The 21,755-nt window shown below is 51.2% G+C and overlaps 1 protein-coding gene across 1 annotated transcript in view; it reads right to left on the minus strand.

Annotated features, from left to right (window-relative positions):
• Nucleotides 1-1,912: 1,912 nt before the first annotated feature.
• The window catches only part of LOC138100586 (E3 ubiquitin-protein ligase RNF31-like), a 49,581-nt gene continuing 29,738 nt past the window's right edge, over nt 1,913-21,755 (minus strand). The window contains exons 13-20 of the mRNA XM_068998459.1: nt 21,531-21,629; nt 20,141-20,230; nt 16,197-16,311; nt 10,775-10,893; nt 8,806-8,919; nt 7,694-7,816; nt 3,502-3,599; nt 1,913-2,158 (exon numbers count right to left, since the gene is read on the minus strand). Coding sequence (XP_068854560.1) covers nt 1,915-2,158; nt 3,502-3,599; nt 7,694-7,816; nt 8,806-8,919; nt 10,775-10,893; nt 16,197-16,311; nt 20,141-20,230; nt 21,531-21,629 — 1,002 coding nt within the window. The 3' untranslated portion in view covers nt 1,913-1,914. The remainder of the gene's footprint in view (nt 2,159-3,501; nt 3,600-7,693; nt 7,817-8,805; nt 8,920-10,774; nt 10,894-16,196; nt 16,312-20,140; nt 20,231-21,530; nt 21,630-21,755) is intronic.

Here is a 21,755-nt window from a genome sequence, read left to right on the forward strand (position 1 = left end):
CCAAAAAATCCCTCAAAAAAACCCAAAACGACCCCAAAACCACCCCAAAATGACCCAAAAAATCCCTCAAAAAATCCTAAAACGACCCCAAACCCCCTCAAAACCACCCCAAAACGACCCAAAAAAAACCCCAAAAAATCCCAAAACAACCGGAAACCCCCCCAAACCCCCCCAAAACCCCCAAACCCCCTCAAAACCACCCCAAAACGACCCCAAAACCCCTCAAAAAGACCCAAAATGACTACAAACCACCCCAAAAAAAACCCAAAAAAACCCCAAAAAACCCCAAAATGACCGCAAAACCCCTCAAAACCACGCCAAAACGACCCAAAAAAACCCCCAACCCCCTCAAAATCACCCCAAGACGACCCAAAACGACCCAAAAACCCCTCAAAAAAGACCCAAAACGACCGCAAACCCCCCCAAAACCACCCCAAAATGACTCAAAAAAAACCCAAAAAAAACCCAAACGACCCAAAACCCCCTCAAAACCACCCCAAAACGACCCAAAAAACCCCTCAAAAAAACCCAAAACGACCCCAAACCCCCCCAAACCCCCCCAAAACCACCCCAAAACGACCCAAAAAAACCCTCAAAAAGACCCAAAACGACCCCAAACCCATCCAAACCCCCCCCAAAACCACCCCAAAAAAAACCCCTAAAATCACCCAAACTGACCCAAAACCGCCCCATATTGCAGGCGCTCATTTGCATAGTGGGCGTGTCCGGAGCGGGCCGGGGGGGCGGGGCCTGACGGGCGCCTCCTCCTCCAGCAGCGACCCCTGAGTGACCCCTAAGTGACCCCAGACCCCCAAAATCCTCCTAAAACCACCCCAAAACGACCCAAAAACCCCCCAACCCCCTCAAAATCACCCCAAAACAACCCAAAAACCCCTCAAAAAGGACCCAAACCCCCCCAAACCCCCCAAAAACCACCCCAAAACGACCCAAAAACCCCTCTAAAAACTCCAAACTCCCCCAAAGCCTCCCCAAAACCACCCGAAAACGACCCCAAAAAACTCCTCAAAAAAGACCCAAAACGACCCAAAACCCCCCCAAATCCCCCCAAAATGACCCAAAAAACTCCTCAAAAAAACCCCTAAAACGACCCCAAACCCACCGAAAACCACCCCAAAACGACCCCAAAACCCCCCAAATCCCCCCAAAATGACTCAAAACGACCCAAAAACCCCCCAAATCCCCCCAAAATGACTCAAAACCACCCCAAAACGATCCAAAAAAAACCCAAAAAACCCCAAACCCCCCCCCAAACCACCCCAAAAAAACCCCAAAAAAACCCCTAAAATCACCCAAACCCCCCCAAACCGCCCCCGCGGGCTCATTTGCATAGTGGGCGTGTCCGGAGCGGGCCGGGGGGGCAGGGCCTGACGGGCGCCTCCTCCTCCAGCAGCGACCCCGGAGTGACCCCGGAGTGACCCCTGAGTGACCCCTGAGTGACCCCTGAGTGACCCCTGACCCCAAAATCCTCCTAAAACCACCCCAAAACCCCTCAAAACCACCCCAAAACGACCCAAAAACTCCTCAAAATCACCCCAAAACGACCCAAAAAACCCCTCAAAAAAACCCAAAACGACCCCAAACCCCCTCCAAAATGACCCAAAAAACCCCTCAAAAAAACCCCAAAACGACCCAAACCCCCCCAAAACCACCCCAAAACGACCCAAAAAACCCCTCAAAAAATCCCAAAACGACCCCAAAACCCCCCAAATCCCCCCAAAATGACTCAAAACCACCCCAAAACGACCCAAAAACTCCTCAAAAAAACCCAAAACGACCGCAAACCCCCACAAACCCCCCCCAAAACCACCCGAAAACGACTCAAAAAAAACCCAAAAAAACCCCAAACCCCCCCAAAACCGCCCCAAAATCCCCCCGCCCCATATTCCCGCGGGCTCATTTGCATAGTGGGCGTGTCCGGAGCGGGCCGGGGGGGCGGGGCCTGACGGGCGCCTCCTCCTCCAGCAGGTGGCGCAGTCGCGCCTCCAGCTCGGCCTCGCTCTCGCCCGGCCGGCGCCGGGCCCTCCCGGCCGCTAGGTGGCGCTCGGCGGCGGCGCGCAGCTCGGCCCGGTCATAGAGACGGGCGGGGTCCAGGCCGTGGCGGTTGATCAGGGACACCAGGTACTCGCTGTAGTGGGGGCTGGGCGGGGGGGGGATGGCCAGTGAGTGACCAGTGAGTGACCACTGAGTGACCAGTGAGTGACCACTGAGCCCTGAGTGAGCCCTGAGTGAGCCCTGAGTGAGCACTGAGTGAGCACTGAGCTCTGAGTGACCAGTGAGTGACCAGTGAGTGACCAGTGAGTGAGCCCTGAGGGACACCAGGTACTCGCTGTAGTGGGGGCTGGGCGGGGGGGGGAGTGACCAGTGAGTGACCACTGAGTGACCACTGAGTGACCAGTGAGTGACCAGTGAGTGACCACTGAGCCCTGAGTGAGCACTGAGCTGTGAGTGACCAGTGAGTGACCAGTGAGTGACCACTGAGTGAGCCCTGAGGGACACCAGGTACTCGCTGTAGTGGGGGCTGGGCGGGGGGGGGAATGGCCAGTGAGTGACCAGTGAGTGACCACTGAGTGACCAGTGAGTGACCAGTGAGTGACCAGTGAGTGACCACTGAGTGACCAGTGAGTGACCAGTGAGTGACCAGTGAGTGACCACTGAGCCCTGAGTGCGCCCTGAGTGACCAGTGAGTGACCAGTGAGTGACCACTGAGCCCTGAGTGACCAGTGAGTGACCAGTGAGTGACCACTGAGCCCTGAGTGACCAGTGAGTGACCAGTGAGTGACCGGTGAGCTGTGAGTGACCCCTGAGTGACCAGTGAGTGACCACTGAGTGACCAGTGAGTGACCACTGAGTGACCAGTGAGTGACCACTGAGTGACCACTGAGTGACCACTGACTGACCAGTGAGTGACCAGTGAGTGAGCCCTGAGGGACACCAGGTACTCGCTGTAGTGGGGGCTGGGAGGGGGGGGGGGATGGCCAGTGAGTGACCAGTGACCCCTGGGTGACCCCTGAGTGACCCCTGAGTGACCCCAAACCGCCCCGAAATGACCCCAAATTGACCCCAAACGACCCCGGACTGACCCCAAACCACCCCAAATGACCCCTGAGTGACCCCCAAATGACCCCGAGTGACCCCTGAGTGACCCCTGAGTGGACCCCAGACCCCCAAACTGACCCCTGAGTGACCCCAGACCCCCAAACTGACCCCTGAGTGACCCCAGACCCCCAAAATGACCCAAGTGACCCCTGAGTGACCCCTGAGTGACCCCAAACCGCCCCTGAGTGACCCCTGAGTGACCCCTGAGTGACCCCAGACCCCCAAAATGACCCGAGTGACCCCTGAGTGACCCCAAATGACCCCAAACCGCCCCTGAGTGACCCCAAACTGCCCCGAAATGACCCCTGGGTGACCCCAAATGACCCCGAGTGACCCCTGGGTGACCCCTGGGTGACCCCTGCCCCCCAGGTGCCCCCGACTGACCGGCAGAGGCCGGCGTGGCCCTTTGGGGCGCAGCGGCCGCAGGGTTCGTCCCTCAGGGTGACCCCGAGCTGCTTCTGCTCCGGCACCGGGGCAGCGGCCTGGGGGGGGGAGGGGAGGGGAGGGGTTTGGGGAGAGAAACGGGGAGTTTGGGAAAAGTGGGGGGATTGGGGGAAAATGGGGATTTTAGGGAAAAATGGGGGGGGATTGGGGGGAGATTGGGGATTTTAGGGGGGGAAAATGGGGGGAAAATGGGGGGAAAATTGGGGGGAAATTGGGGGGAAATTGGGGGAAAATTGGGGGAAAAATTGGGGAAAAATTGGCGAAAAATTGGGGATTTTTGGGGGAAAATTGGGGGAGAAATTGGGGAAAAATGGGGGAAAATTTGGGGGGAAATTGGGGAAAAATTGGGGGGAAATTGGGGAAAAATTGGGGAAAAATTGGGGATTTTAGGGGGGAAATTGGGGGGAATTGGGGGGAGATTGGGGGGAAATTGGGGGAAAAATTGGGGGAAAAATTGGGGACAAAATTGGGGATTTTAGGGAAAAAATTGGGGAAAAATTGGGGGGAAATTGGGGAAAAATGGGGGAAAAATTAGGGATTTTAGGGGGAAAAATTGGGGGAAATTGGGGGAAAATTGGGGATTTTAGGGGGGAAAATTGGGGGAAAAAAATTGGGGAAAAAATTGGGGATTTTGAGGAAAAAATTGGGGATTTTGAGGGGAAAAATTGGGGATTTTGGGGGAAAATTGGGGGAAAAAATGGGGGAAAAATTGGGGATTTTGAGGAAAAAATTGGGGATTTTGGGGGAAAATTGGGGGAAAAAATTGGGGAAAAAATTGGGGATTTTTGGGGGAAAATTGGGGGAGAAATTGGGGAAAAATGGGGGAAAATTGGGGAAAAAAATTGGGGAAAAAATTGGGGATTTTAGGGGGAAAATGGGGGGGAAATTGGGGGGAAATTGGGGGGGAAATTGGGAAAGAAATTGGGGGAAATTGGGGATTTTGGGGGAAAAATTGGGGGAAAAATGGAGGATTTTGTGGGGAAAAATTGGGGGAAAAATTGGGGAAAAATGGGGGAAAAATTGGGGATTTTGAGGAAAAAATTGGGGATTTTGGGGGAAATTTGGGGGAAAAATGGGGATTTTGGGGGGAAAATTGGGGATTTTGAGGGGAAAATTGGGGGAAAAATGGGGGAAAATTGGGAATTTTGGGGGGGAAATTGGGGGAAATTGGGGAAAATTGGTGATTTTGGGGGGGAAATTGGGGGAAATTGGGGGAAAATTGGGGATTTTGGGGGGGGAAATTGGGGGAAGAAATTGGGGAAAAATGGGGGAAAATTGGGGGGAAAATTGGGGAAAAATTGGGGATTTTAGGGGGAAAATTGGGGGAAAAATTGGGGAAAATGGGGGGAAAATTGGGGGATTTTAGGGGGGAAATTGGGGGGAATTGGGGGAAAATTGGGGGAAAATTGGGGGATTTTACGGGGGGAAAATTGGGGGATTTTGTGGAAAAAATTGGGAGAGAAATGAGAGGTTTTGGGGAAAAATTGAGGATTTTTGGGGGGAAATTGGGGACAAATTGGGGATTTTGGGGAGAAATTTGGGGGGAACAATTGGGGGATTTTGGGGGGAAATTGGGGGGAAATTGGGGATTTTAGGGGGGAAATTGGGGGGAAATTGGGGATTTTGGGGGGGGAATTGGTGATTTTGGGGGGAAATTGGGGGATTTTGGGGGGAAATTTGGGGATTTTAGGGGGAAAATTGGGGGAAATTGGGGATTTTGGGGGGAAATTGGGGGGAAATTGGGGATTTTAGGGGGGGAAATTTGGGGGATTTTTGGGGGGTTGGGGGAAATTGGGGGAAAAATGGGGGGAAATTGGGGGGAAATTGGGGATTTTGAGGAAAAATTGGGGGAAATTGGGGGAAATTGGGGATTTTAGGGGGGAAATTGGGGGAAAATTGGGGAAAATATTGGGGATTTTGAGGAAAATTGGGGATTTTGGGGCAAAAAATTGGGGATTTTAAGGGGAAAATTGGGGATTTTGGGGAGAAATTGGGGGAAATTGGGGTTTTTGGGGGGGTTATTGGGGAAGAATTGGGGGAAATTGGGGATTTTGGGGGAAAATTGGGGAAAAATTGGGGAAAAATTGGGGATTTTGGAGAAATTGGGGGGAAAAATTGGGGAAAATTGGGGATTTTGGAGAAATTGGGGGAAAATTGGGGATTTTAGGGGGGAATTGGGGATTTTGGGGGGAAAATTGGGGGATTTTGGGGGAAATTTGGGGATTTTGGGGGGGAATTGGGGAGAAATTGGGGAAAAATTGGGGGAAAAATGGAGGATTTTAGAGGGAAAATGGGGATTTTGGGGGAAAATTGGGGAAAATCGGGGATTTTGGGGAAAATTGGGGATTTTAGGGGGAAATTGGGGAAAAATTGGGGATTTTAGGGGGGGAATTGGGGATTTTGGGGGAAATTTGGGGATTTTGAGGGGAAAATTGGGGGAAAATGGAGGATTTGGGGGGGAAAATTGGGGATTTTAGGGGGGAATTGGGGATTTTGGGGAAAAAATTGGGGAAAATTGGGGATTTTGAGGAAAAATGGGGATTTTGAGGAAAAATTGGGGATTTTGGGGAGAAATTGGGAGAGAAATTGGGGAAAGTGGGGAAAATTGGGGATTTTAGGGGGAAATTGGGGAAGAAATTGGGGAATTTTTAGGGTGAAATTGGGGATTGTGGGGAGAAATTGGGAGGAAAATTGGGGATTTTAGAGGGAAATTGGGAGAGAATTGGGGTATTTTGGGGAAAAATTGGGGGGGAATTGGGGATTTTAGGGGTGGGAAATTGGGGGGAAATTGGGGAAAATTGGGGATTTTAGGGGGGAAAATTGGAGAGAATTGGGGAAATGAGGGAACAATTGGGGATTTTGGGGGGAAATTGGGGGAAATTGGGGGATTTTGGGGGGAAATTGGGGGAAATTGGGGGAAATTGGGGATTTTAGGGGGGGAAAATTGGGAGAGAAATTGGGGAAAATGAGGGAAATTGGGGTTTTGGGGGGAAATTGGGGGAAAATTGGGGATTTTGGGGAAAATTGGGGGGAACAATGGGGATTTTGGGGGGAAATTTGGGGATTTTGGGGGAAATTTGGGGATTTTGGGGGGGAAATTGGGGGAAGAAATTGGGGAAATTGGGGGAAAATGGAGGATTTTAGAGGGAAAATAGGGGGATTTTGGGGGGAAAATTGGGGGAAAAATTGGGGAAAAATTGGGGATTTTGAGGAAAATTGGGGATTTTGGGGGAAATTGGGGGAAAAATGGGGGAAAATTGGGGATTTTGAGAAAAATTGGGGATTTTGGGGGAAAATTGGGGAGAGAATTGGGGAAAATGGGGGGAAAATTGGGGATTTTAGGGGGGGAAATTGGGGAAGAAATTGGGGAAAATTGGGGGGAAAATTGGGGATTTTGGGGGGAAATTGGGGAAGAAATGGGGGAAAAATTAGGGGGAAATTGGGGGAAATTGGGGATTTTGGGGAAAAATTGGGGGAAAATTGGGGGGAAATTGGGGATTTTGGGGGGGAATTGGGGATTTTGGGGGGGGAAATTGGGGAGAGAAATTGGGGAAAATGAGGGAAATGGGGGGACAAATTGGGGAAAAATTGGGGATTTTGGGGGGGAAATTGGGGGAATTGGGGGGAAATTGGGGGGGAAATGGGGGGAAATGGGGGGAAAATTGGGAATTTTGGGGGGGAAATTGGGGGGAAATTGGGGATTTTTGGGGAGAAAATTGGGAGAGAAATTGGTGATTTTGGGGAAAAATTGGGGATTTTAGGGAAAAAAATTGGGGAAAAATCGGGGATTTTGGGGAGAAATTTGGGGGAACAATTGGGGATTTTAGGGGGAAAATTGGGGATTTTGGGGGAAAATTTGGGGAAAAAAATGGGGAAAAATTGAGGATTTTGGGGGGAAATTTGGGGATTTTGGGGGCAAAATTGGGAGAGAAATTAGAGGTTTTGGGGGGAAAATTTGGGAAAAAAATGGGGATTTGGGGGGAAAATTGGGGATTTTGGGGAGAAAATTGGGAGAGAAATTGGGGAAAAGTGGGGAAAAAATTGGGGATTTTGGGGGGAAAAATTGGGGGAAAAATTGGGGATTTTGGGGAAAAAATGGGGATTTTGGGGGATCCCAGCTGGGGTTTCAGACCTCCCAGTTCCCTCCCAGTCCCTCCCAGTTCCCTCCCAGTCCCTCCCAGTCCCTCCCAGTCTCACCACTGGGGTTGGGGGGGGCGTCAGGGGGCGGCTCCGTCTCGAAGGGGACGTTCCCATCCTGGGCCAGGAGAGCTCCCAGTAACGACCAGTTCGGACCAGTGACCTCCCAGTGACCCCAGAACCCCGTCCCAGTCCCCTCCCAGTAACCCCAAACCCCAAACCAGTACAAACCAGTAACCCCCAGCCCTCTCCCAGATCCTCTCAGTAACTCCCAGTAAGAGCCAACCCCGTCCCAGTTCATCCCAGTAAACCTGGACCCCCTTCCCAGTCCCTCCTAGTCCCTCCCAGTTCCCTCCCAGTCCCTCCCAGTTGCCTCCCAGTCCCCAGTCCCTCCCAGTGCCCTCCCAGTGCTCTACCAGTGCCTCCCAGTCTATCCCAGTAACCCTGTGACACCCTCCCAGTACCTCCCAGTAACCCTGAACCCCCTCCCCAGTTCATCCCAGCACCTCCCAGTTTAAACCAGTTCAAACCAGTCACATCCCGGCGCCTCCCAGTAACCCCAAACCCCAAACCAGTACAAACCAGTAACCCCAAATCCCCTCCCAGTCCCTCCCAGTCCCCCCTAATCCCCTCCCAGTCCCTCCCAGTCCCTCCCAGTCCCTCCCAGTCCCTCCCAGTTCCCTCCCAGTCCCTCCCAGTTCCCTCCCAGTCCCTCCCAGTCCCCTCCCAGTCCCTCCCAATCCCCTCCCAGTCCCTCCCAGTCCCTCCCAGTCCCTCCCAGTCCATCCCAATCCCCTCCCAGTCCCTCCCAATCCCCTCCCAGTCCCTCCCAGTCCCTCCCAGTCCCTCCCAGTCCATCCCAATCCCCTCCCAGTCCCTCCCAATCCCCTCCCAGTTCCCTCCCAGTCCCTCCCAGCCCCTCCCAGTCCCTCCCAGTCCCTCCCAGTCCCTCCCAATCCCCTCCCAGTCCCTCCCAATCCCTCCCAGTCCCTCCCAGTCCCTCCCAGTCCCCTCCCAGTCCCTCCCAGTCCCTCCCAGTCCCTCCCAGTCCCCTCCCAGTCCCTCCCAATCCCCTCCCAATCCCCTCCCAGTCCCTCCCAGTCCCACCAGTAGCAGCTGCTGCAGCCGCCGGGGCTCCCAGTCCCGCAGGTAGAAGAGGCAGTCCCGGGGGTGGTGCCCGTGCAGGGACCCCCGCAGGGGGCACTGGGGGGAGGGGCAGCTCTGGGGGAGGGGGAGGGGGAGGGGCGGGAGGGGGAGGGGCGGGAAAAGGACAAAAATTGGCCCAAAATTGGACAAAAATCGACCCAAAATTGGCCCTAAATTGGACAAAATTTGGGTAGATTGACCCAAAATTGGCCAAAATTGACGCAAAATTGGCACGAAATGACCCAAAAATGGTCAAAATTGACCCAAAATTAGCAAAAATTGACCCAAGTTGGCCCTAAATTGGACAAAATTGGCCCAAATTGACCCAAAATTGACCAGAATTGGTGTAATTTGACCCAAAATTGGCCAAATTTGCCCCAAAATTCGCCGAAATTGACCCAAAATTGGCCAAAATTGGTGTGAATTGACTCAAAATTGGCCAAAATTGGCCAAAATTGACCCCAAAATGGTCAAGGTTGACCTAAAAGTGGCCAAAATTGGGGTAAATTGACCCAAAATTGGCCAAAATCGACCCAAAATTGGCTCTAAATTGGACAAAATTGACCCAAATTGACCCTAAATTGGACAAAATTTGGGTAGATTGACCCAAAATTGGCCAAATTTGACCCAAAATTGGCACGAAATGACCCAAAAAAAGTCAAAATTGACCCAAAAGTGGCCAAAATTGGGGTGAATTGACCCAAAAGTGGCCAAAATTGACTGAAATGGGCCCAAAATTGGCCCCAAATTGGGCAAAATTGACCCAAATTGGCCCTAAATTGGACAAAATTTGGGTAGATTGACCCAAAATTGGCACAAAATGACCCAAAAATGGTTGAAATTGACCCCAAATGACCCAAAGTTGGCCAAAATTGACCCCAAAATGGTCAAGATTAACCCAAAAGTGGCCAAAATTGGACAAAATTGACTCAAAATTGGCCAAAATCGACCCAAAATGACCCGAAATGGACCAAAAATGGTGTAAATTGACCCAAAATTGGCCAAAATTGATTCAAAATTGCCCCAAATTGACCCAAAATTGGCAAATTGGCGCAAAATTGGCCAAAATTGACCCAAAATTGGCCGAAATTGACCCAAAAGTGACCAAAATTGGTGTAAATTGACTCAAAAATGGTCAAAATTGACCCAAAATTGGCCCTAAATTGGAATAACTGACCCAAATTGACCCAAAATTCACCAAAAATGGTGTAATTTGACCCAAAATTGGCCAAATTTGACCCAAAATTGGCATGAAATGACCCAAAAAAGGTCAAAATTGACCCAAATTGGGGTAAATTGACCCAAAATTGGCCCAATTTGACCCAAAAGTGGCCAAAATTGCTGTGAATTGACTCAAAAATGGCCAAAATCAACCCAAAATTGGCCCTAAATGGGACAAATCGACCCAAAATTGGCCAAAATTGACTGAAATGGGCCCAAATGACCCAAAATGACCCAAAATTGGCCAAAATTGGCCCGAATTGGCCCAAAAATGGGCAAGGTTGACCCAAAAGTGGCCAAAATTGGGGTAAATCGACCCAAAATTGGCCCAAATTGGACAGAATTGACCTGAAATGACCCAAAATGACCCAAAGTCCACCCAAATCCCCTCCCAGTTCCTCCCAGTCCCTCCCAGTTCCCTCCCAGTCCATCCCAGTCCCTCTCAATCCCTTCCCAGTTCCCTCCCAGTTCCTTCCCAGTTCCTCCCAGTCCCCCCCAGTCCCTCCCAGTCCCTCCCAGTCCCTCAAAGTCCCTTCCCAGTATAAACCAGTAACCCCAAATCCCCTCCCAGTCCCTCCCAGTCCCTCTCAATCCCTTCCCAGTTCCCTCCCAGTTCCTCCCAGTTCCCTCCCATCCCCTCCCAGTCCCTCCCAGTTTGTCCCAGTCCCTCCCAATCCCCTCCCAGTCCCTCCCAGTCCCTCCCAGTCACCTCGGGCCGGTGGAACTGGGCGCCGCAGCCGGCGCAGAACTGGTGCTGGCACTGGGAGCACTGGAAGTGGAGGCAGCCGCCCCGAGCCAGCGCGAAGCACTGGGAGCACTGGGGGCAAACTGGGAGCGGGGGAGGGGCGCACGAGTCAGCCCGGGGGGAGTGGAAAGGGAGCCAAAATCACCCGAAATCACCCGAAATCACCCAAAATCGGCACAAAATGACCCAAAATGGACCAAAATTGACAAAAAATGACCCAAAATGACCCAAAATTGACAGAAAAATGACCCAAAATGGACCCAAAATGACCCAAAATCGACAAAAAATGATCCAAAATGACCCAAAATTGACGAAAAATGACCCAAAATGGACCCAAAATGACCCAAAATCGACAAAAAATGACCCAAAATGGGCATGAAATGACCCAAAATGGAGCAAAAGGGAGACAAATTCACCTAAAATCGACAAAAAATGACCCAAAATGACCCAAAATTGACAAAAAATGACCCAAAATGGGCATGAAATGACCCAAAATCGACAAAAAATGACCCAAAGTGACCCAAAATTGACGAAAAATGACCCAAAATGGACCCAAAATGACCCAAAATTGACGAAAAATGAACCGAAATGGACCCAAAATGACCCAAAATTGACAAAAAATGACCCAAAATGGGCACGAAATGACCCAAAAGGGAGGAAAATGGACCCGAAATGGACCCAAAAATGACAAAAAATGGACCCAAAATGGAGCAAAATGGAGAAAAATTGACCCAAAATGACCCAAAATTGACCCAAAATGGAGAGAAACCGACCCGAAATGGGCCCAAAATGACCCAAAATGGAGCAAAATGGAGCAAAATGGAGCAAAATGGGCCTGAAATGACCCAAAATCACCCAAAATGACCCGAAATCGGCAAAAAAAGACCCAAAATGGACCCGAAATGACCCAAAATCGGCAAAAAATGACCCAAAATGGAGCAATATGGACCCAAAATGGAGCAAAAGGGAGCCAAATTCACCCAAAATCGGCACAAAATGACCCAAAATGACCCAAAATTGACAAAAAATGACCCAAAATGGACCCAAAATGACCCAAAATCGACAAAAAATGACCCAAAATGGGCACGAAATGACCCAAAATGGAACAAAATGGAACAAAATGGACCCAAAATGGAGCAAAAGGGAGCCAAATTCACCCAAAATGACCCAAAATGGATCCAAAATGGAGCAAAATGGGCACGAAATGACCCAAAATCACCCAAAATGACCCAAAATCGGCAAAAAATGACCCAAAATGGGCCCAAAATGACCCAAAATGGACCCAAAATGACCCAAAATCGACAAAAAATGACCCAAAATGGAGCAATATGGACCCAAAATGGAGGAAAAGGGAGCCAAATTCACCCAAAATCGGCACAAAATGACCCAAAATGACCCAAAATTGACAAAAAATGACCCAAAATGGGCCCAAAATGACCCAAAATTGACAAAAAATGACCCAAAATGGGCCCAAAATGACCCAAAATTGACAAAAAATGAGCCAAAATGGGCACGAAATGACCCAAAAGGGAGGAAAATGGACCCGAAATGGACCCAAAAATGACAAAAAATGGACCCAAAATGGAGCAAAATGGAGAAAAATTGACCCAAAATGACCCAAAATTGACCCAAAATGGAGAGAAACCGACCCGAAATGGGCCCAAAATGACCCAAAATGGAGCAAAATAGACCCAAAATGGAGCAAAAGGGAGCCAAATTCACCCAAAATGACCCAAAATGGACCCAAAATGGAGCAAAATGGGCCCGAAATGACCCAAAATCACCCAAAATGACCCGAAATCGGCAAAAAATGACCCAAAATGGACCCGAAATGACCCAAAATCGACAAAAAATGACCCAAAATGGAGCAATATGGACCCAAAATGGAGCAAAAGGGAGCCAAATTCACCTAAAATCGACAAAAAATGACCCAAAATGACCCAAAATTGACAAAAAATGACCCAAAATGGGCACGAAATGACCCAAAATCGACAAAAAATGAACCAAAATGGACCCAAAATGACCCAAAATTGACAAAAAATGACCCAAAATGGGCATGAAATGACCCAAAATGGACCCAAAATGGAGCAAAAAGGAGCCAAATTCACCCAAAATGACCCAAAATGGACCCAAAATGGGCACGAAATGACCCAAAATTGACGAAAAATGAACCAAAATAGACCCAAAATGACCCAAAATGGACCCAAAATGACCCAAAATGGAGCGAAATGGGCCCGAAACGACACCAAATTGACAAAAAATGACCCAAAATGGACCCAAAATGACCCAAAATGGAGCGAAATGGACCCGAAATCACCCATTTTTCCTCCCCTTTTTTTCTGTTTCCCCCCAATTTTTCCCATTTCCGCCCATTTTCCCCCATTTTTCCCATTTTCCCCCTATTTTCCCCCATTTTCCCCCATTTTTTCCCAATTTCCTCCCCTTTATTTCCCAATTTCCCCCCTTTTTTCCCAATTTCCCCCCATTTACCCCCATTTCCCCTCATTTTCCCCCCCTTTTTTCCCGATTTTCCCCCTTTTCCCCCATTTCTCCCCTTTTTTCCCCATTTCCCCCCCATTTTTCCCCTTTATTTCCCAATTCCCCCCCATTTCCCCCCCCTTTCCCCCCCCGTTTTTCCCAATTCCCCCCTTTTTTCCCCATTTCCCCCCCCATTTCCCCCCTTTTTTCCCAATTTCCCCCATTTTCCCCCCATTTTCCTCCCCCTCCCCCCCATTTTTCCCATTTTCCCCCATTTTCCCCCATTTTTCCCCATTTTTCCCCATTTCCCCCCATTTCCCCCCTTTATTTCCCAATTTCCCCCCCCTTTTCCCCCTTTTCCCCCATTTCCCCTCCCTTCCCCCCCCATTTTTCCCGATTTCCCCCCATTTTCCCCCTTTCCCCCCCCTTTATTTCCCAATTTCCCCCCATTTCCCCCATTTCCCCCCATTTTTTCCCCATTTCCCCCCTTCCCCCCCTTTTTTCCCCATTTCCCCCCCTTTTTTCCCAATTTCCCCCCTTTTCCCCCCATTTTCCCCCCCCTTTTCCCCCCATTTTTCCTGATTTCCCCAATTTCCCCCATTTTCCCCCCATTTTCCTCCCCCTTCCCCCCCATTTTTCCCATTTTCCCCAATTTTCCCCCATTTTTTCCCGATTCCCCCCCTTTATTTCCCAATTTCCCCCCATTTTTTCCAATTTCCCCCCATTTCCGCCCTTTATTTCCCAATTTCCCCCCTTTATTTCCCAATTTCCCCCCGTTTTTCCCCCCTTTATTTCCCCATTTCCCCCCTTTATTTCCCCCTTTCCCCCCCTTTTTACCCGATTTCCCCCATTTTTTCCCCATTTCCCCCCCATTTTCCCCCCTTTATTTCCCCATTCCCCCCCTTTATTTCCCAATTTCCCCCCATTTCCCCCCATTCCCCCCCATTTTTCCCAATTCCCCCCTTTTTTCCCCATTTTTCCCCATTTTCCCCATTTCCCCCCATTTCCCCCCATTTTTTCCCAACTTCCCCCCAATTTCCCCCCTTTATTTCCCAATTTCCCCCCATTTTTCCCCTTTTTTCCTGATTTCCCCCCATTTTTCCCTGTTTTCCCCCCGTTTTTCCCATTTCCCTCCCTTTTTTTCCCAATTTCCCCCCCATTTTCCCCTTTTTTCCTGATTTCCCCCCATTTCCCCTCATTTTCCCCCCATTTTTCCCATTTCCCCCCCATTTTTCCCCCATTTTTTCCCAATTTCCCCCCCTTCCCCCCCTTTATTTCCCAATTTCCCCCCGTTTTTCCCCCTTTTTTCCCCCATTTCCCCCCCCTTCCCCCCCATTTTTCCCATTTCCCCCCCATTTCCCCCCGTTTTTCCCCATTTTCCCCCAATTCCCCCCATTTCCCCTCACTTTCCCCCCCATTTTTCCCAATTTCCTCCCTTTTTTCCCCATTTCCCCCCTTTTCCCCCCTTTCCCCCATTTCTCCCCGTTTTTCCCATTTCCCCCCCATTCCCCCCCCATTTCCCCCCTTTTTTCCCAATTTCCCCCATTTTCCCCCCATTTTCCTCCCCCTTCCCCCCCATTTTTCCCGATTTCCCCCCTTTTCCCCCCTTTTTCCCCCATTTTTTCCCATTTTCCCCCATTTCCCCCATTTTTTCCCAATTTCCCCCCTTTATTTCCCAATTTCCCCCCGTTTTTCCCCCTTTTCCCCCCATTTTCCCCCCATTTCCCCCCCTTCCCCCCGTTTTTCCCGATTTCCCCCCTTTTTTCCCCATTTCCCCCCCATTTTCTCCCCATTATTCCCCCCATTTTTCCCCCATTCTTTCCCCCATTTTTGCCCCATTTTTTCCCCATTATTTCCCCCATTTTCTCCCCATTTCCCCCCCTTTTCCCCCCATTCCCCCCCATTTCCCCCCTTTTTTCCCAATTTCCCCCATTTTCCCCCCATTTTCCTCCCCCTTCCCCCCCATTTTTCCCGATTTCCCCCCTTTTCCCCCATTTTCCCCCATTTTTTCCCGATTTCCTCCCCTTTATTTCCCAATTTTCCCCCGTTTTTCCCAATTTCCCCCCATTTCCCCCCCTTCCCCCCCATTTTTCCCAATTTCCCCCCATTTTCCCCCCTTTATTTCCCAATTTCCCCCCTTTATTTCCCAATTTCCCCCCATTTTCCCCCCTTTATTTCCCCATTTCCCCCCTTTATTTCCCCCTTTCCCCCCCTTTTTACCCGATTTCCCCCATTTTTTCCCCATTTCCCCCCCATTTTTCCCCTTTATTTCCCCATTCCCCCCATTTTCCCCATTTTTCCCCCCTTTTTTCCCAATTTCCCCCCAATTTCCCCCCTTTATTTTCCAATTCCCCCCCATTTCCCCTCCCTTCCCCCCCTTTATTTCCCAATTTCCCCCCATTTCCCCCCATTTTTCCCCTTTATTTCCCCATTCCCCCCCATTTTTCCCAATTTCCCCCCTTTTCCCCCCATTTCCCCCCATTTCCCCCCCATTTCCTCCCCCTTCCCCCCCATTTTCCCCCCTTTTTTCCCAATTTCCCCCCATTTTTCCCCTTTATTTCCCCTTTCCCCCCCTTTTTTCCCGATTCCCCCCCTTTTTTCCCAATTTCCCCCCATTTCCCCCCCTTCCCCCCCTTTTTCCCCAATTTCCCCCCTTTTTTCCCCATTTCCCCCCCATTTTTCCCCTTTATTTCCCCATTTCCCCCCTTTATTTCCCCCTTCCCCCCCTTTTTTCCCAATTTCCCCCCATTTTTCCCCTTTATTTCCCCATTTCCCCCCTTTATTTCCCCATTTCCCCCCCATTTTCCCCCCATTTTCCCCATTTCCCCCCCATTTTTCCCCTTTATTTCCCCCTTTCCCCCCCTTTTTTCCCGATTTCCCCCCTTTTTCCCCCGTTTTCCGCCCTCACCGATGCCGAGCTCTCCCAGGAAGGCTCCGAGCCCCGGGGGGGGTCCCGGGGGGTCCCTGGAGCCGATCCAGGCCCCGAACTCCGCGCACGACAGCGCCGCGTGCCGGGGGTCCCACTGCGGGGGGACGGGGGGCACTGAGGGGCCCAAAACCGCCCCGATTCACCCCAAAATGGAGCCAGAAACGGCCCCAAATACAGACCCAAAACTGCCCCAATTCACCCCAAAATAGCCCCAAATACAGACCCAAAACTGCCCCGAAACGGCCCCGATTCACCCCAAAATGGAGCCAGAAACAGACCCAAATACAGCCCCAAATACAGACCCAAAATGGCCCCAAAATAGCCCCAAATACAGACCCAAAACGGCCCAAATTCACCCCAAAATGGAACCAGAAACTGCCCCAAATACAGACCCAAAATGGCCCCGATTCACCCCAAAATGGAGCCCGAAACGGCCCCAAAATAGCCCCAAACACAGACCCAAAACGGCCCCGATTCACCCCAAAATGGAGCCAGAAACGGGCCAGAAACAGCCCCAAATACAGACCCAAAACTGCCCCGAAACAGCCCCAATTCACCCCAAAATGGAGCCAGAAACGGCCCCAAAATAGCCCCAAATACAGACCCAAAATGGCCCCAATTCACCCCAAAATGGAGCCAGAAATGGGCCAGAAACAGCCCCAAATACAGCCCCAAAACTGCCCCAAAACGGCCCCGATTCACCCCAAAATGGAGCCAAAACTGCCCCGATTCACCCCAAAACGGAGCCAGAAACGGGCCAGAAACAGCCCCAAATACAGACCCAAAACGGCCTCAATTCACCCCAAAATGGAGCCAGAAACGGCCCCAAATACAGACCCAAAATGGCCCCGATTCACCCCAAATACAGACCCAAAATAGCCCCAAATTCACCCCAAATACAGACCCAAAATAGCCCCAAAATAGCCCCAAATACAGACCCAAAATAGCCCCAAAATAGCCCCAAATACAGACCCAAAACTGCCCCAAAACGGCCCTGATTCACCCCAAAATGGAGCCAGAAACGGCCCCAAATACAGACCCAAAACGGCCCCGATTCACCCCAAAATGGAGCCAGAAACTGCCCCAAATACAGACCCAAAATAGCCCCAAATACAGACCCAAAACTGCCCCAAAACGGCCCCAATTCATCCCAAAATGGAGCCAGAAACTGCCCCAAATACAGCCCCAAAACGGCCCTGATTCACCCCAAATACAGCCCCAAAACGGCCCTGATTCACCCCAAAATGGAGCCAGAAACAGACCCAAAAACAGCCCCAAATACAGACCCAAAACAGCCCCGATTCACCCCAAAATGGAGCCCGAAACTGCCCCAAATACAGCCCCAAAACGGCCCCGATTCACCCCAAAATGGAGCCAGAAACTGCCCCAAAACAGCCCCAAACACAGACCCAAAACGGCCCCGATTCACCCCAAAATGGAGCCCGAAACGGCCCCAAAATAGCCCCAAATACAGACCCAAAACGGCCCTGATTCACCCCAAAATGGAGCCAGAAACAGACCCAAAAACAGCCCCAAATACAGACCCAAAACAGCCCCGATTCACCCCAAAATGGAGCCCGAAACTGCCCCAAATACAGCCCCAAAACGGCCCCGATTCACCCCAAAATGGAGCCAGAAACTGCCCCAAAACAGCCCCAAACACAGACCCAAAACGGCCCCGATTCACCCCAAAATGGAGCCCGAAACGGCCCCAAAATAGCCCCAAATACAGACCCAAAACGGCCCTGATTCACCCCAAAATGGAGCCAGAAATGGGCCAGAAACAGCCCCAAATACAGACCCAAAACTGCCCCGAAACAGCCCCAATTCACCCCAAAATGGAGCCAGAAACAGACCCAAAACCAGCCCCAAATACAGACCCAAAACGGCCCCGATTCACCCCAAAATGGAGCCAGAAATGGGCCAGAAACAGCCCCAAATACAGACCCAAAACTGCCCCGAAACAGCCCCAATTCACCCCAAAATGGAGCCAGAAACAGCCCCAAATACAGACCCAAATACAGACCCAAAACTGCCCCAAATACAGACCCAAAACTGCCCCAAATACAGACCCAAAATGGCCCCGATTCACCCCAAAATGGAGCCCGAAACGGCCCCAAAACAGCCCCAAATACAGACCCAAAACGGCCCCAAAACTGCCCCAATTCACCCCAAAATGGAGCCAAAACAGACCCAGAAACAGCCCCAAATACAGCCCCAAAATAGCCCCAAATTCACCCCAAATACAGACCCAAAATAGCCCCAAAATAGCCCCAAATACAGACCCAAAACGGCCCAAATTCACCCCAAAATGGAGCCAGAAACTGCCCCAAATACAGACCCAAAACGGCCCCGATTCACCCCAAAATGGAGCCCGAAACAGCCCCAAATACAGACCCAAATACAGACCCAAAATAGCCCAAATTCACCCCAAAATGGAGCCCAAAACTGCCCCAAAACTGCCCCAATTCAACCCAAAACGGAGCCAGAACAGACCCAGAAACAGCCCCAAATACAGACCCAAAACGGCCCCAAAACGGCCCAGATTCACCCCAAAATGGAGCCAAAACTGCCCCGATTCACCCCAAAATGGAGCCAGAAACGGGCCAGAAACAGCCTCAAATACAGACCCAAAATGGCCCCAATTCACCCCAAAATAGCCCCAAATTCACCCCAAATACAGACCCAAAACTGCCCCGAAACGGCCCCGATTCACCCCAAAATGGAGCCAGAAACGGGCCAGAAACAGCCCCAAATACAGACCCAAAATAGCCCCAAAATAGCCCCAAATACAGCCCCAAAACGGCCCCGATTCACCCCAAAATAGAGCCCAAAACGGCCCCAAAACAGCCCAAATTCACCCCAAAATGGAGCCCAAAACAGCCCCAAATACAGCCCCAAAACGGCCCCGATTCACCCCAAAATGGAGCCCAAAACGGCCCCAAAACGGCCCCAAAAATTCCCCCCAAAAATTCCACAAAATCTCCCCAAAAATCCCCAGTTCCCTCCCAGTCCCTCCCAGTCCCTCCCAGTCCCCTCCCAGTAACCCCAGACCCCACCCCAGTACAAACCAGTACAAACCAGTATAAACCAGTACAAACCAGTAACCCCAAACCCCCCTTTTCACCCCTCCCAGTCCCTCCCAGTCCCCTCCCAGTCCCCTCCCAGTACCCCCAAACCCCAAACCAGTACAAAACCAGTACAAACCAGTACAAAACCAGTACAAACCAGTATAAACCAGTACAAACCAGTAACCCCAAACCCCCCTTTTCACCCCTCCCAATTCCCTCCCAGTCCCTCCCAATCCCCTCCCAGTGCCCTCCCAATCCCCTCCCAGTCCCTCCCAGTCCCCTCCCAGTACCCCCAAACCCCAAGCCAGTACAAAACCAGTACAAACCAGTACAAACCAGTACAAACCAGTAACCCCAAACCCCCCTTTTCACCCCTCCCAGTCCCTCCCAATCCCCTCCCAGTGCCCTCCCAGTATAAACCAGTAACCCCAAATCCCCTCCCAGTCCCTCCCAGTCCCTCCCAGTCCCCTCCCAGTACCCCCAAACCCCAAACCAGTACAAACCAGTACAAACCAGTATAAACCAGTACAAACCAGTAACCCCAAACCCCCCTTTTCACCCCTCCCAGTCCCTCCCAATCCCCTCCCAGTGCCCTCCCAGTATTAACCAGTAACCCCAAATCCCCTCCCAGTCCCTCCCAGTCCCCTCCCAGTACCCCCAAACCCCAAACCAGTACAAACCAGTACAAACCAGTACAAACCAGTAACCCCAAACCCCCCTTTTCACCCCTCCCAGTCCCTCCCAATCCCCTCCCAGTCCCTCCCAGCTCCCCCCCGAGCCCAAACCAGTAACCCCAGACCCCAACCCAGTCCAACCCAGTCCAAACCAGTATAAACCAGTATAAACCAGTACCGGCAGCTGGCAGCGGGGGCAGCAGCACTGGTGGCACTGGGGGCACTGGGCCGGGCCCCGCTCGCCCTCGAAGATGAAGCCGAAGGAGCACTGGGAGAGGGGGGGAGGGGTCGGGGGGGGGTACTGGGAGCCTCCCAGTATGAACCAGTAAGTCCCAGTTCAAACCAGTAACTCCCAGTATGGAACCAGTAAGAAACCAGTAAGGAAAAAGGGCAAACCAGTATAAACCAGTAAGACATAAACAGCCTCCCAGTTCATCCCAGTGCCCTCCCAGGGCCTCCCAGTCCCTCCCAATTCATCCCAGTATGAACCAGTAAGTCCCAGTTCAAACCAGTAACTCCCAGTATGGAACCAGTAAGAAACCAGTAAGGAAAAAGGGCAAACCAGTATAAACCAGTAAAACATAAACAGCCTCCCAGTTCATCCCAGTGCCCTCCCAGTTGCTCCCAGTGCCCTCCCAGTCCCTCCCAGTGCCCTCCCAGTATGAACCAGTAAGTCCCAGTTCAAACCAGTACCTCCCAGTATGGAACCAGTAAAAAACCAGTAAAGAAAAAGGGCAAACCAGTATAAACCAGTAAGCCCCAAATGCCATCCCACTTCATCCCAGTGCCCTCCTAGTAGCTCCCAGTCCCTCCCAGTGCCTCCCAGTTCATCCCAGTTCAAACCAGTAAGTCCCAGTATGGAACCAGTAAAAAAGCAGTAAAAAAAAAGGGCAAACCAGTATAAACCAGTAAGCCCCAAACGCCCTCCCAGTTCATCCCAGTGCCCTCCCAGTTGCTCCCAGTGCCCTCCCAGTCCCTCCCAGTGCCCTCCCAGTATGAACCAGTAAGTCCCAGTTCAAACCAGTACCTCCCAGTATGGAACCAGTAAAAAACCAGTAAAGAAAAAGGGCAAACCAGTATAAACCAGTAAGCCCCAAATGCCATCCCACTTCATCCCAGTGCCCTCCTAGTAGCTCCCAGTCCCTCCCAGTGCCTCCCAGTTCATCCCAGTTCAAACCAGTAAGTCCCAGTATGGAACCAGTAAAAAAGCAGTAAAAAAAAAGGGCAAACCAGTATAAACCAGTAAGCCCCAAACGCCCTCCCAGTTCATCCCAGTGCCCTCCCAGTTGCTCCCAGTGCCCTCCCAGTCCCTCCCAGCGCCTCCCAGTATAAACCAGTAACCCCAAATCCCCTTCCAGTCCCTCCCAGTGCCCTCCTGGCCTCCTCCCAATATAAACCAGTACAAACCAGTACAAACCAGTAACCCCAAATCCCCTCCCAGTCCCTCCCAGTCCCTCCCAGTCCCTCCCAGTTCCCTCCCAGTTCCCTCCCAGTCCCTTCCAGTCCCTCCCAGTCCCTCCCAGTGCCCTCCCGACCCCCTCCCAGTATAAACCAGTATAAACCAGTACGTGAGGGCACCACAGGAACTGGGGGTCCCTGAGCAGCTCCAGCTCCGTCAACTTCCGGGTCACGAGGCCGAAGGTGTCGGGGTCCAGGCAGTGCCGCAGCTGCTCCCAGTACAAACCAGTATGAACCAGTATAAACCAGTATGGACCAGTATAAACCAGTATAAACCAGTATGAACCGGTATAAACCCAGAAATCCCTCCCAGTATCAACCAGTAAAGAAAAAAC

This window comes from Aphelocoma coerulescens, unplaced genomic scaffold (genome assembly GCF_041296385.1).
Source record: "Aphelocoma coerulescens isolate FSJ_1873_10779 unplaced genomic scaffold, UR_Acoe_1.0 HiC_scaffold_116, whole genome shotgun sequence".
NCBI lineage: Eukaryota > Metazoa > Chordata > Aves > Passeriformes > Corvidae > Aphelocoma > Aphelocoma coerulescens.